The sequence below is a fragment of the Sander vitreus genome, chromosome 15 (assembly GCF_031162955.1).
Source record: "Sander vitreus isolate 19-12246 chromosome 15, sanVit1, whole genome shotgun sequence".
In the NCBI taxonomy this organism is placed as follows: Eukaryota; Metazoa; Chordata; class Actinopteri; order Perciformes; family Percidae; genus Sander; species Sander vitreus.
Genome location: NC_135869.1, coordinates 18836462 through 18852801, shown reverse-complemented (window position 1 = coordinate 18852801; position 16340 = coordinate 18836462). Strand labels below are relative to the sequence as shown.

Below are 16340 nucleotides of genomic sequence, written 5' to 3'. Positions count from 1 at the left end.
TTTTCACTACCACAGTTGATAGTAATTCAGATTGCTGATTGTGGCAAATCAGAACAATAGTCTTTGTTTTGCAAGCCTCCAAAATTCCATGATATAAGTACTGGCCTGAGGACACCAAATGTACCCTTGAATTTGTATATGTGTAAGTTTTGTAGGCTAACAAAGGCAGCAGAATAACATGGTGATACTTCACCTGGAAAACCAAAGTTTAATAAAAAGCTGACACCAACACAGCTGCCTGACTCTGATCTCCCTGTAGATGCAGTAGAGCAAAACTGCTACTGTACATCATATGAGGTTACAATTAGGGCCTGCGACTAACGATTACTTTCATTGTCGATTAATCTGTTGATTATTTTCTCGATTAATTGATTACTTGTTTGGTCTGTAAAATGTCCAAGCCCAAGATGGCGTCCTCAAATGTCTTGTTTTGTCCACAACTCAAAGATATTCAGTTTACTATCATACAGGAGTGAAGAAACTATAACATTAAAAATATAAAACATTTAAGAAGCTGGAATTAGAGATTTGTTTTGACTATTTTTCATAAAAAATCACTCAAACCGATTAATCGATTATCAAAAAAGTTGGCATACGGGGCATGATTAGCTCACCTGGTTGAGCGTGTGCCCCATGTACCAAGGCTCAGTCCTTACCGCAGCGGCCCGGGTTCAAGTCTGACCCACAACCCTTTGCTGCATATCATTCCCCCTCACTCTGCCCCCTTTCCTGTCTTCAGCTATTCCCTAAAATAAAGGCCCCAAAAAAAGAATCTTTAAAAAGTTGCCGATTAATTTAATAGAAATTGGCACGACAAATTTAAAATTGATTCATCCCTGCAGCTCTATATACAATGATCTGTCAAAGGGCATAATCATATTCAAATATTCACCTGTAAAAGGTAAAAAGGTTCCATCTCTTATTTACATGATAATCTTTTAAACATCATGCACATCTTAGATGCCAATGTAATAATGAGTAAGCCATGAGATGGAAATGTGGTTGATTATGTTTTTCGGAAGTCCTGCCATCTGGGGCACCCCAACACCTGAGTGACTTGGTAATGTTAAACAGAATCTATGCTGCATACTTACTGTAGTCTACCTAGAAAGCTCTTGGTGGACTGCACTGTGCACATTCTCAACAACTTGAACTAAAGTGGCAGGTTGCTATGAAAAACACATACAACATTACTGCTTTTTTTTGGCTGCCAGGTGAAGAGTTGTGATTAGTCAGCATAGTGTGTTAAGCACAAGCAAACTCACAAAAAAAGCATGAAAACATAAATTAGGTTTTCAATGATGATGGAGGTTAACAGAATTGTTTACCAGCCTGTTGTGTGACTCATTATGGGTATATCACAGTGAGATGGAAAACAGCTTTATGAGGCTGACTAAGTGGTGTACAGTTTAATGTCCAGAGTTTAAAGTTGAGCACAACCAGCCAATTACTCACACGCAACAATCAACTTACCCCACTGAGCTTTGATACGGTGGACACAATTACATGTGCCTTTTAAAACCATGGAATGACATATGCACAGTTGTACACTACATGCAGAAATGCACAGCACTGACAATAGGCAGTAGTATGACAGTGAGTAAGAGAGAGAAAACGGGAGAGATGAGGGAGAGATAATTATACAGCAGTGAAGCAGTCAGGAAGGATATTTATGACATGAAAGCTCTTGGCACGTACCCTGTCTCTCCCTAGAAACCTAGCAAAAAATGGAGGGACTGAGCCATGCTGCCAGCTGCTGCCCATTTCTTCACATCGGCCTCCAAACTTCAAGAGCAGTGTGTGATGTCTCTTACTTAATCACGGCACACCACAAAGATCCTCTCTGACCACCAAATCACAACCGGAGTCTACTTTTAAAACCTAAGTGGTGATGTTGAACAATAGGAGTGGGAAAAAAACAACAACAGCTACAGAATGATTTCAGCAGGTGCCAAATGAAGAAAACATGTATTTAATTTTTTCAGAACTGTTATTCTGAATTGCAATATCTGTTAATATGCATTCATATATATTGTGACTAACAGACAAGTTGATTATGGTTTATGGCCATAGCTTGTGGCTGTACCATATTTCCCTTCCCTGGTGCAGATATATTAAAAAAAACTCTGTTTCTCCTCTGCTCCTCCTTTAAAGTATGCTAGGTTGAGCTTATTTTGAATGCTTTTACAAGGTCCAACTATTTGTCTGGGCTGATGTGAACTGGCCTATATTGAGTATACAGGCAACCATGCAATACAGAGATGGTCCTGGAGGTTTACAGGTGGGCATAACAGTTGACGGCTGGTGGCAATGACCACTTAGAGATGGTCAACAATGTGGGAGGAGAGAGGAGGCCAAGGCCAGGCGAGGAGAAAGAGAACCCTCATTTCTCCAAAACTCAACTGGCTTTTTCCCCATCTGCCCTTGGCTTCAGTCCTCGGGGCTTATGATAAACATCTTAAGCTCCAAAACACACTTAGTGCTCTTTTACTTTGCAATGGGCCATTGCATACTGAACATATTTTAAGTCCTTAATAGAATATAAGAGTGCTTCGGACTGATATTCCTGTCTCTAATCTAAGGTTTAATGGAGCTAACGTTCGCCAACGTGGAGGTCTAAAGAGGTCTAGTTAGAGTAAGCTGTGTGATTAAATGTTGGAAGTTGTATTTAAAATTAACAGAGGGCAGGGAGCACACTGTGTTAAACCCACACACCTGGTGGGTTTATAAGGGGTGTAAGCCTGGATGCACGTGTGTCTCACTATGTGTGCAATGCAGTACCAGAGCACCGGAGGGCCAGTGCTGGTGATCTGTGTGACCTGTACACTGCTGCTAAAACATGCTGAAGGAAACAGTGTAATTTATATGCACTGCAATGATCAGACCACCTGAAAGAAAGAGAAGAAGTCTAATCTTTCATTTCAAATTCAGTTGCAGCGGTGAGTTGCATATTTATTCTTCAATTTCTGTCTGACATGTTACACATGACACATGGATAATTAAAAGAAAAGTGCAGCATCTACTTGTCTAGTCTGTATTTTTAAGCGTTCATACCGTGATTAGATGCAACATTTTCTAACCTTGCAAAAGCCTGACTACACCTCACAAGCTAATTTTTTGCTTTTAGATGTCTGGAGAACTGATTCAGCCTGGTCAAATGCATAACGGACCAGTCAGCAAACTATGTAGAAAGTTTAGCTGATGATGTGACAAACCGCATTTATAAACTCCCACGCCTCATTAAAACCTACAGTAGCTGCTGTTGATATGAACTGAAGCACATTTCTGCAATTCCATGGCCCAAACTGAAGATTTTGGTGAATAGTCTAGAAATTCCCATCTTTTTCCAGTTTAAAAATCTTCTCAAAAAAGGTCATTGACAAATGAGCAAGTGGTGCATTCTTCCAATTAAATGTAGGAGGATGAAGCGGAGGGGAGAGTTGTCAGATTGTGTCGTGCCAATTTGAGATTCCCTAAATGTAGCCAATATCTGACCAGCAGTGTCTGAGGTGTGAGATGACCAAATTAACAAATAAATCCAGGAGCCTGTGTTGCTGTGGTGGTGACTGCTCCGTGGTAAACACTTGCTAATGCTGTATCTAAGGGAGTTAGTGAAACTTCACAACTACAACTAAAATAAACAATGATTCAAACAAACATAAGCAAAACCTTGCATAACAGAGACAAGGGAAAGACCAACTGAGGGAAATACTGATACAGTAGCTTTCCTGAAACCTTTGAGCCTAATTAAAGCAGTAGTCCATAAGATAAAATATTAGACTGAACTACCACTGAACTGACACCTTGGACTTTGCTACTCTGCCAATGCCACTGTCATGAGAACTCATGAGTACTGGGCATGGTACTAAAGCATCAGTGCCTTTCTCACACTGCTGTGTCGCTGGCATGGCAATGGGATGGCTTGAAGGGACTGCTTTAGAAGTAGAAGAGAAATAGATAGAGAGATATTGCATCGAGAGGAGCTGATGTAGTGAATACCAGACAGCTGAGGCCCTCTACCAGACCGAGCTTAATAAACACCTTGTTCCAACTCACTTCTACAAAAACAAACACACAAACATACACATATATACTCGCTCACATATACAAGCCTTAAAAAAAAGAAACACATTTTACAACAATTTCCAACTGTTTTTACAATCTCATTCTTCTGCTGTGACTACTGCTTGGAACAAACCCATTCAACAGACACACACGTATACAAATTCAAGTTGGCATCAGGGAGGTGAGAGGCAGAGTTGCATGGCAGTGGAAGAAAGGACCAGCCCGAGGAGGAAGAGAGTAAGAAAAGAGAGAGAGAGAGCGGTTGATAGGAGGATGTGAGGAGAAATGAGGATGTGTTACAGGGCGGAGAACAAACACCAAATACTTTGACAAGATCTCGATTGTAAATACAGTATATGCCTCATCAGAATCTTTGATGTTTAAAATCATAGGATTATTGTATTCTGCTGCAGAGAATAGCTGAATCATTTTCCAGGCAAAGTACCGGTAATACAGTAGAGTTAGTTCAGGTATCTTGTGGGTATATATCATATGAATTTCCTCCTTCTTTGCTCTTATCATGTCTATAAACAACTATTTGAGCTGAATTAAAAAAGGGGATAAAAATACATCTGACTCACACATTCAGCTCAATCTCAGAATACACTGCTGGTTCCCTGCTTGCTCCTTTTCAGAATGCTGTGTGCATTTAGTGTGACAAGGCTGTTTTACAGGCCTACCTGATGATCCAACACACACCACCTGCTGATGAAGCCATGATGTCAGCCTCAAAACATCACAAACATGTCCAACCCTGCAGTCTCTCCCATTCTTTCCTCTCCCTTTCTTTCCTTTCCCCTTCTCGCATTCGCTCAGTATAGAGATTAGGCTACTATATGCTATTGATTAACTTGACTTTAAAACACATTTTTTCCTCTGCTCACTTTAACTGGTTGTCCTCATGCTGTCCGTCTAGAACACACGTCAGCAATAGCATTTTCACACTTTCCTAATGCCCTCTGTAACTGATGTTTGTTGCCCCAGGACAGGAAAAAGCGAGCTCTTCCTCCACTTAGAGAGAAAATGGGTCAGGCTGAATCAGGCACTGACAGGACTAAGCCTCTACCTCTCTGATGTGTCTACAGGCGATGTGTCACTGGAGGGGAAGAGACAGAGAGAAAGAGAGAGACACATCGAGAGGAAGACATATTTTCTTCCTCACCCGGCGTGAAAAGATGGAGAGTAAGAAAAAGAGTATTTTAACTGAATTCACAAAAAATATTATACACAGATAAAATAACCCTGTACATTGTGTACATGTGCTGAGAGTTGGGCCTCCCTCTTTCTCCCTCACTCTCTCATTTTCTCTCTCTCACACACACACATATATAACCTGACACGTCGCTAAACATTACAAGACATGCCGCTGTCCCGCGGGCATGTCTTTTCCTCTCCTCCACCCTCCCCTCCCACATTGCCACCTCACAGAAGACAAGCGCTAGAACAAGATAAGCATTTGAGAAGCAGATCGGGACACCAATTGTCTTTTGTTGGGGTTTAAACCTGAGAGGTGTTTACACAACACAGCACATTATGCATACAGGCTCAAACACAGGTATATACGCTGAAATTGAGACTGAGAGCAAACTCAGAAAATGCCCCAGGGCCTGAGGAAGAGAGAGTGGAGGATGAGTGGATGACTAAATAGAGAAAAGTAAAGGACGGGGTATCCACTGTAGAAATGCTTAAATGTGCTGTAGGTAGGATTGGGAAGATCCAGGACTTAGTCAAAAAATTTGAACATCAACAACTCTTCAGTCCCTTTCTGCTGAAGCCCAAAACGTTCTCCTAAGCCCCTCCCCCCACAAAGGAGAATGAATGTGTGTGCATGAGCAGTGATTGACATGCAGTTAGACACCCCCCCTGGCCATGATTGGTGCATCTGAACAGGGAGCTGTGGATTTTTGCAAATCGCACTACAGGCTGCAGGTGGTGTCAGCGGATTCTTTTTTTTTAATTACCTGTTTCATGTAGTTCTAATCGAACATAGGGTCAGTTTCAGCAAATATGACAGAAAGTTAGTTTTATAAGTCTTAACTACTGCACCTTTAAGGCTAAAACTGTACACTGTACGTGTGTGTGTGTGTGTGTGTGTGTGTGTGTGTGTGTGTGTGTGTGTGTGTGTGTGTGTGTATGCGTGTTTGTGTTTCTCATGATAATGGTATCCCTGTCATCCTTTGTAGTGATGGTGGTATTTGTGTGCCTGGCTATACACGTGTATGTAGAGTGTGGCTGCTTCACCCTGAGGTGGCAATGTGGGAGGGGGAGGGTGGAGGAGAGGAAAAGACATGCCCGCGGGACAGCGGCATGTCTTGTAATGTTTTGCGACGTGTCAGGTTATGTGTATGTGTGTGTGTGTGTGTGTGTGTGTGTGTGTGTGTGTGTGTGTGTGTGTGTGTGTGTGTGTAAACCCCACCAACCAGTGCTGTGGGCAGTGTGGCAATAGGTGCACTGGGTGCATGGAGGACAGAGAAATAGTTGACATTCAATAGCTGACATCTGACTGACGTAAGGCCGTCCCAACTTCATCAGACACACTGCCTGCAGACCTGGACAGTGTTGAGCAACCAACTAGCACCTTGTGTATAATGTGCTAACACCATGAATGTGCTAGTGTAAGCAGCAACTTGCTAACTGGAAACGTCATTTAACTGTAACAACGACGTATAGCAACTCACTGAATACAATGTGAACCACAATGTTCTCACTCAGAACTGACAGTGCAAGTTTCATCCATAGGGAAACCATTTTTGTTGGATGCTGAAACTACTTCATCACCTCAATGGCTGACTTTTAGTAATAGATTTAAGATTTAAACAAACTCACAGAAGGGAGGTCTGAAGCGTTTTCCTAAATAAATCAGGAATTAAGTCATTTTATTACCACAGCAAGTTTAGAGAGGCTCAGCCAAACAAGTGAGACTGTTTCCTTACTTATTGAAAATCTTAATAAGCAAGAAAGTAGACTTTTGTGGCATGTCATCACAGTATCATAGCACAGAAGACAAAACAACACAAAGATAGAACAAAGCTACTTCCTTTGGCTTTGCACACACTGAATCCATATAAATGTGGAAGGATAAACTGTTTTTGTAAAGCAAAAATGACAGAAAAGATATTGAAATCAATAAAAGATGTGGAGCAGATTGGTCAGTACATTAGTTGCAAATAAAACAACAGAAAATGATCAAGACATGCAGTGACTTTTTTACCTTTTTACCATCAACGAAGTGTCGCTTTTTTCCTAAATCTGTTTTAGAAAATGTTACGGACGTATGTGTGTTTTTTATTGTTTCTCTGAAGGATATTTTTCACTGTTTTACTACCTAATTTATCACCCTTTCTCTCATTCACATTAAATTAGTTCTTGTTTCTGCTTTTAAGGTTTCTTGCAAGTTGTTTTTGTTGATGATGAAAATTACAAAGGAATTAGGAGTGCTTGGGAATTTAGCATTGTATTGAAATAGCAATTTAAATACAATCAATCATGCAGCCCAAAAACTGAGAGCCCACTTGATAGTTGAGTCACTGTATGTACTGTACTGTAGAAAACCAGAGAACAGCATTAGTCTAATCACCTGAAAGGCCACATTGCTCTATGATGGCCTAAATTATATAACACAAGCTCTCTGAGACATCACACATTCAAACTTCTCAAGCATGGAAATGGGCTGAGCACCTCTAATCTAAATATAACTCAACCAGAGTGACACCCACAAACCAATGAGGAGGTCATGGGAGAATTAACACGCTATAACAAGACTGTTGTCCGTGCCTGTACACTGGAACCTATCACAGTAGCATAGACAAAGCAGATGGGATGTATACAATAGGAGGCCATGGGCCAAGCCAGGCTATTCTGCAGGGCGCTGGGCTGCTCTATCCCCGGCTAATGTGTGGTGGTCAGTGTGTGGGTTGTGCTTTAGGCCTGGCTGAGCTACTGAAGGGTTGCAGGAACATCATGTCCTCACAGCAGGGGAAAACACTGGCTAGGAAGTCACTGTCATGCACAATTGCACATTTACCCTACATATTCATTCACATGAAATGAAACGTGGCACTGTCCACGATCACAAACGCCCTGAGTCACTCCTGACCAATATACTACTACTACTACTACTACTACTACTACTACTACTACTACAACACACACACACACACATGTCTCAGCTTAAAAGTGTTAACAGTGATTTTTAATAGGCTTGCTCTTTTTCGCTGCACTTGTTCCTCTTGACTTTCATTCTCTCAGAAGTTAAAGCATGTTTGAGGACCATTTTGTTATGAGAGAACGAGGTGAGATTGAGGTGGTGAGATGGAGGTGAATCTCCCACTGTCGACATTTGACCCAACTGCTGGTCAGATCTAAAACTGAGGCCAGATTCTCTCCTCTTTTCCTGTTTACTGCAAAGCAGACAGACACGCATATGCACTAAGCATGCACACATTCACACACCAATTCTTTTAACCACTCATCTGCATCAGTCAGACAGCTTGCACATAGGGAAACATACCCACACCCAGACACACTCACACACACACACACACACACACACACACACACACACACACACACACACACACACACACACACACACACACACACACACACACACAGTGATGGTATAAGCAGCTGAAAAGGCAGGGATGAATCATAGCAAGCTGGAAAACTGTCCTGCAGAGACTCTGGGGTACATTTTGAAGGGAATAAAACTTTCTTAACGGACTCCAGACACTAACACTACTACATGACTCACTACTTTCTAAAGAGTTGGATAGAGAATTGGATGGAGTGAATGATGGCGAAAGATGACAGGGGGCAGAAGAGGCAGCAGGGGACAGGTTGGAACACAGCAGAGGGTATGAGAGAGGACAAAAGTTTCCAGTTATCTGTAGAGTTGTGTGTGTAACTGTGTATGTGCATACACATGTGCACTTGTTACAGTAATGTGCATGTATGAGTGTGTTTATCTGCACTAGTTTGCAAGCATGCAGCCCGTACATGCATGTATAGATATGAACATCCTACAAATAATATGTTTGTGTGCGTGCTCTGTGGTTTGCATGGGCGTAAAGGTGAAGTTGTCTAAGCTAAGGGAAAGATGTAGTGCACTGGGGGAGGTGAGACTGCTGGCCTGTTAGTCATCTGTGCGCTGGATGGTGGTGGGGATGGTCGAGGTTCAGTCAGGCCTGCAGCTCTCCTGTGGAGAGTGACCTCATCGCCTGGCCCCTGGCATTGTGGCAGCAGCACAAAGCCATGCAGGGGACGGAGAGAGAAGACTACACATGACTGTGGGGGAGGGACTGGATGTGAGTGTGGATGTAGATGTGAATGAGCTTGCATGACTGAGAGAGGGAGAAAGACATTAAGAGAAAAAGTGAGAGAAAGTAGTGAATTCTGAAAAGGGGAAAAAGGGGACCACCACGCTCTCAGGAAGAACAGGGATGAGAACACACGGAGAGTCAATGAGCGAAGCAGTAAGACAGGAAACACAAACATACACGCAAACAAATAGACTAAACAACTGACAACAGAAACCTGCTTTGTTCGTGCTGTTATTGCATAGCCCGCCGTAAAATACAATCAAACACCCTTACTTTCCTTACACCTGAACACACAGAGAAACAGGGCCTCTCAGTGATGGGAAAGGACACACAAATAGCCACTGCAGGATACTTCCTCAATAGTAACTCCAAAATCACGAGGAACAAAAGAATTGTGGGAGAAGACAGACAAACAGCCATCTATTTAGTGCCACTACATCCTGTTTCCCCTGCACTATATGCTGCCAGGAAGGACCGTCTGCAGGAGGGCATGTAAGACAAGTGTCCAAGCATGTAGGCACAGAATAATTTTGTACTTGTTTGTGTGTATATATTTGTTTCCATTACAATGACTAGTGTGTCAGACTAGCAGAAGCAATGACTCAAGAGATTAATATTATCTGTGTGTGGCAAAAACACCCCCTAGGGGCTGCTATATGGTAACAGCACACGTTTGATACCACTGTATACCTGTGGAAGTTGATGGAGATGTAAGTAGTGTGTGACTGTAACTGTGTATTTTGTAATTTGTCGTTTACCAAAACCTATTTTTGCTTTTTTGTTCATTTTATAAACACGTGTCTGTGTTTCAAATATGAACCCATTTACCGGAGCACTGAGTTGAAGTTCCACATTATATGGGGAGCCTGATTCAAATGAGTGATCTGATATGATCTGATATGATCATGAAAGCTGTGTTCATCTGATATTGTTACACAGCACACTATCTCACATTGCGTCCTCTTTGTTGTTTTGTCCCTTCACACAGGCCTTAAATAAACTTCTGCTGGAACATGACACGAGGCAGATCTCTCTCGGGCAGTTTTTAGTCTTTCACTTCGCTATTGTTTGTTTGTTCAAGTTTTCTGTCTCTCACTGATTTATTTATTATTGTTTTTACACCTCTTCAAGCTCACACACACACACACACACACACACACACACACACACACACACACACACACACACACACAGACAAAGAGTGCCAGTACACGAAAGATGTTCCCTGTCCATCGGCAGGGGCTATTGGGGAAGGTGCAGAGGTCAGGGTTGGGGGGTCAGAGGTCAACTAATCGGTCACTTCATCGACTCATTACTCTGCTTGTTAATTAGAGGATTAAACCAGGCAGGATGAGGTAAGCACCACCTCTTCACAACCCTTTCCCACATTGTATCCTTTGCTATAACATTTTAACTGCAAAATGTTGATTGTTATTATTGATTGTGCTTCTTATGGAATGGTATAAAGTTTCTTCGCTGAGTATTTTTCACAGAGTATTTTTTGAGCTTCTGGTTCTCTTATCACATATCAAAGATTAAGTGCTGTATTGGCTTGATTTTACAATTGGGTCCTGACATGAAATGATTTAACAACTCCTGTTACCAGATGGCAATGCTATTTTAGAATATTGCCAACTCTGCCAAGGCAGCTCAAGGAATGGGATAAACAGGGTTTCCTTGTGCCTGCCAGGCTATTTATGTGTTATACAGAGAGCAGGGCTTCTCGTGTCTGTGCTGTCCCCAGGAGAGTGTTTTGTAGTATAAGGGCATTAGACTAATGCATGTGGACAGGAGAAGACCACTTGATGAGCATACATGTGTGTCTATTTGTGTGTGTTTTGTTTGTGTCAAGGGAGAAAATAAATGCACCTCTGACAGATTTCCCAGAGGCCTCTTCCTCTGTAATTGATCTCTCTCTAATTGTGACCTCAAAGAACTGCTCCTGTGTCCTACCCTTCCTGCCTTCTCTCCATCATTGCACTCATATATTAACAACGTTGGATATCATCAAGGTCATTTACCCAAGTGTGGAGAAAAACTAACAAAAACAGGCCAACATTAGCACATACAGTACACAGTCTACTGCTTTCAGAAGTTTCATTTCATATCACTTCAGTAGGAAGTAAGATAAGAAACACTATTACAGTAGGAACTGAAATAATGTGTGTTTAAAGAGGTGATAGTACTATTGACAATATGGGCATTTACCAGGGAAGTGGCGGGGAGATAGGCTGGCAAATCTCATCTGAGGGTGCACCTGGACAAACAGGTGGTGTGCAAGCACATGTGCACATTACATATACAAACACTTGCCAAGTGTTCGAAAAAAAACTGCCTTTAATTACAAAAACAGTGTGTAGTTGAAATCTCGAAGGCAGAAATGTGTTTAGGTTTCACTTCCAGGCAGCTGAGGATAGATGGACTACACACACACAAACACACACGGCTGGTGGAGCTCAGAAACTTTGAGGCCATAAAGTTTGACATATGGAATGGTGTGTTAATCAAAGACTCTCCGCTCCCAGCTGGAGCAGCATCACTGGGAACACAGTTTGACATGCACACTTGAGAATGCCCCTGTGTGTGTGTGTGTGTGTGTGTGTGTGTGTGTGTGTGTGTGTGTGTGTGTGTGTGTGTGTGTGTGTGTGTGTGTGTGTGTGTGTTTCTCATAATAATGTAATCCCTGTCATCCTTTGTAGTGATGGTGGTATTTGTGTGCCTGGTTATACACATGTAAACCTCTCCATAATTTAACCCTTTCAATCTCCATCACAACCACTGTTTATATAGTTTATAGGAATGATTTGCTTGATTACCTCAGAGAAAGCTGAATGTTGAGAGGGATGAAAGAGAGCAAAGAGTAGGGGTACAAATAGCAGAAAGAGAGGTAGTGCCACATCTCTTTTGCTTCCTTTTTTATTTGCAGCTTTCATTCTCTGTCCCTCACCTTTACCTGAGCTCAGGTGGAACAGCACTTAAGTAGAAAAAAGAGGTAATTTGAGTGCTAAGTTTGTAGGGAAAACACAAGCCTTCACCACTGAATGCCCTCTATATTCTCTGTTTTCATTCTCTCTCTAGAAATCACGCAAACACACATCTGTAAACCCTGACATCTTTACATTGCTGACAATGGAAGCTGAGGAAGTAAACATTTACAAAACAGGATATGATCAAAGCGCTGAACACTAGTTGGCTCTGTTTTAGTTTAAAGAATATCCTGCTTGTCCTAAGATGCCCTCCTGGATCATTTCTCTCCAGCCTGTAATTTTACACTCAGTCATCTCAGCCCCAACAAAAGACTGATAGGGCAGCTTCACTGCTGAAAGATTTTCTCTGGAAAGACATGTATGCTGTATATTTACATGCAAAAAAAGTGGTTGATATGTCTAATTTACGCAGATCTACTTTGACAGTTACTTGTCAATCAGAGATGCATGGGATGGGTCTATTCTCTCCAGAGCTGTCTCTAAAGCAATAAACTAAACTAAAGAGGAAATTATTGGAAGTCAATTTTCAGCTATGTGCATTATGGACAAGAAAAATTGTACATCTGACTCCATTGTGGTCTCAGTGTTCAAGACAGGAACAAATCATGATCCATATAGAAAACTACAGATTTTGATTGGTATCCATTAGAGTGTGAGATTGGATTGTGTTGTAAAATTAAACTGCACACAGATGTGCCAAACCACAGCACAATATACGACTGCTGCAGAAGCAAAAACTATTTAAACAAGAAAAAGAAAACTTGAAAATAGAAAGAAGAAGAGACAGCCTTGTCAACTAGTGTGTGTTATTAATCTCAGTAAAACTGAAGAAAAAAAAAAATGTATTGCTTACAGAATCAGTGCAGTCATCCTGGATTCCTAGAAAGGCATATAAGTAACTTAAGACAGGGTGAGAGATGATAGGACAACAAGGAAAAAAGGAGCGCTACAAAGACAAAAGTGATAAAAGGAATATGAGAGCAGAGTAACAAAGAGGGCTTCATTGTCTAATTACTGAAGGGGATGATAGCATAATACTGTATAGTACTAATAGGGTAACAAATCGTGTGGTGTTCAGCTTACATAACTGCTGAGTGACTAATCACACAAGATGGTGCCTTAAAACACAGACAGCTATTGGCCCTGTACTTTTTTCTCTTTCTGTGGCACACACAGTTTTTCACACTTTGTGAATGTTTCAAGCCATTTATCGAACAAAGTAAAAAATATATTTTCCAATGCCAACCAACAGTCAAGGAAAATAGTCAGACGTTTATGCATGTAACCATCTGTCATCCAGTGATTTATGCATCCCCCTGATGTCAAGCACAGGCCCATACCAGGAGCAATAGTCAACTGTCACTACCTTCTCACCCAAAGAGACCACATGTGCAAGAACATCTGACAACCCAAACGGCCAGCTTTTTGCAGAACGAGGGAGGAGTGAGAAACAGAAAGGGAGGGAGAGACAGAGAGAGAGGACTGTGCAGTCAGACTCCATCTGCTAATGTGCGTCAGTCCTGGACAGTTCTGGCACATCTAAAGAAGCCAATGTACTTCATACCAGGACTTCATCAATGCCACAACAGAAGGCATCAACATGCAAAAATTATTACTCTGTAGCTGGGATTAGCTTCATTTTTATGTTTTGTTGCCTGTAGTAACAGGAATCTGCTAAAGTAGATTACCGATATTGTACATCATTTAGGATGAGCTGAAGTCAGATATGCACCTTCTCAGGCAAAGTTTGTGCCGAATTTTACCAATGAGAGCATGTAGCGTACTCTATAGCAACTAAGCCATGTGCAAAGGCCTGCTGGTTGCTGTATGCAGTTTTTCATTAATGCTGGAGGACCACATTGGCCATACATCAATACACTTCTGTCGGTAGGGGCTTCAGGCGCGACAACCACAACATTACCGCAATGTGACCAAGCCACCAGCCAGCCGTCCAGCATCATCAGCAGGGAGTGAAGAGTGAGGAAGAACAGAAGAGAGTGAGTGAGACTGTGAAAGCGACAGAGAGAGAGACGAAGGCATAGCCAACTAACTGCCATGTCACTGTTCAATCTAGCAAATCAGACAAGGTTTTCACTAGCTAAGAGCCTTCAGGGCTGCTATGACACAACAAGGAATTCCTGTGTGCACAGCATTAATGGATGATGCTAGCTGTGTGTAGCGAGACGGCAAACATGACAGCCAGTCGAATAAATTCTACATCATGCATGGTTTCATGGGCCGACGACGACGCCATTACTAGCTTGGCATGCCAAGAGGTCTTGAGTACATTAAAACCTGATGGTTTATGGTTCACTGCCACATATTTTTGTGGTGTAACTCTAATCTGCCACATCAGCCACCCAAGTACATGGTTTTTCAGACTGTCCGGATCTATCACATGTTGCACTCTGCTCGAGGCTGCTTCAGAAGCACTGACGTGCAATCAGAGGCCTGCGTGCCTGTGCCAAGGAAGCACGGTAAATTGTCAGCTGACGAAAGACTGGAAAGAGTGTGTTTTGGGTTTGGCCCGTGGAGGCTTTAGCCAACAGGAAAGCTCCGGTGTTTTCCTCTCCATGGGGCATGATGGATTCTCCCCGCCAATGAAACACTATTCCGGCTGGCGGACAAGACTGCCAGCCACCTGAGAGCCTTTCCCACAACACCCCCTCCCCTGTCAGAGCCAGACCCAGCCATCACTGGAGATCTGGGACAGATGGAAGGATGGAGCAAGGACGGTTGAAGAGAGGAGGAATGTGAAAGAACAATGAATAGGAGCAGATGGTACGGAAAAGGGAGGGATAGAGGGAAATTGGCATCCCTCTCTCTCTCTGAGGCAACTATGAAGAATCGTTGATTTCTGAGCAATGTATCTGAGCACCACCACCCATATCTGAATACACAACATGATACTGACATACAGACAGGTTACTATAACAACCAACAACAAAACACAAAGCAACACACACAGACACATACAGTTGCCCCCTTACCCACCCTTCGCTGCATACCCCTCCTCTTCTGCTACATCTGTCCTTGTTCACCCCTCCATGTCCTCACAGACTTGAGATGCTTCCAAAGCAGGCAACACTGGCACACAGTGGCCATGAGGGCAATAAACTCTGGAACAATGGCCTGTTCATGATTTTATCAGCTTACACACATTCACTTATATTCCACACACACATTTGGTTTGCTGGCATCACACTAGATGTTGTGCAAACCTATTAAAGAAGTCAGTGGGGTGACAAGCGTTTGGTACCTTCTCTCATTATCGTCCAGGTGAGCAAACAGCACATTCTTGGAGATGGCCTTGGCCAAGGCGGTCATGGTCTTGTAGTCCTTTGGGATAACCTGTGTGTACAAAGCAGTAAAATCAACTACAGTAAAGTAGACTACAACACTATGCAGGTGGACACATGAAACAAACCAGCACAAACATACTGTAAAAGGCCTGACTTCAAAAGCAGACTAAAATGAGTAATTAGAGAGCAGCATATTGGCAAACTCTGAAAGGAATATCCCACACGTGTGTCTGTGTATTTTTGGGAAAGCCCATCTGTTCAGGGATTACACTCAAAATGTCACACAGCCCTTAGAAATTCACAAGAGGCCTGAACTCATTCATAAAACATGCATTTTCATGTCCCAGGTTCTGTGGTGTGTGTGTGTGTGTGTGTGTGTGTGTGTGTGTGTGTGTGTGTGTGTGTGTGTGTGTGTGTGTGTGTGTGTGTGTGTGTGTGTGTGTGTGTGTGTGTGTGTGTGTGTGTGTGAATGGCAAAGTCTGTAGCCACAACAAAGCCACAGAAGTCTGTATTTATAAAGAGGCATCTTAGAAGAGAACTTAAGCTCCTTTTACTGTAGGGTGAGAAAGGCAAAAGTAAGAGAAAGAGAGAAATAGAAAGAGTGTGAAGACTAAACTAAACCCTTCTTACTGCAAAATAACTTAAAGAGGGAGAGGATTATGTAC

At 42.3% G+C, this 16340-nt stretch overlaps 1 protein-coding gene across 1 annotated transcript in view; it reads right to left on the bottom strand.

Moving 5' to 3' along the window:
• prkar1b (protein kinase, cAMP-dependent, regulatory, type I, beta) overlaps nt 1-16340 on the bottom strand; it is a 62786-nt gene that overhangs the window by 28058 nt on the left and 18388 nt on the right. Inside the window, exon 4 of the mRNA XM_078269754.1 lies at nt 15633-15724. Coding sequence (XP_078125880.1) covers nt 15633-15724 — 92 coding nt within the window. The remainder of the gene's footprint in view (nt 1-15632; nt 15725-16340) is intronic.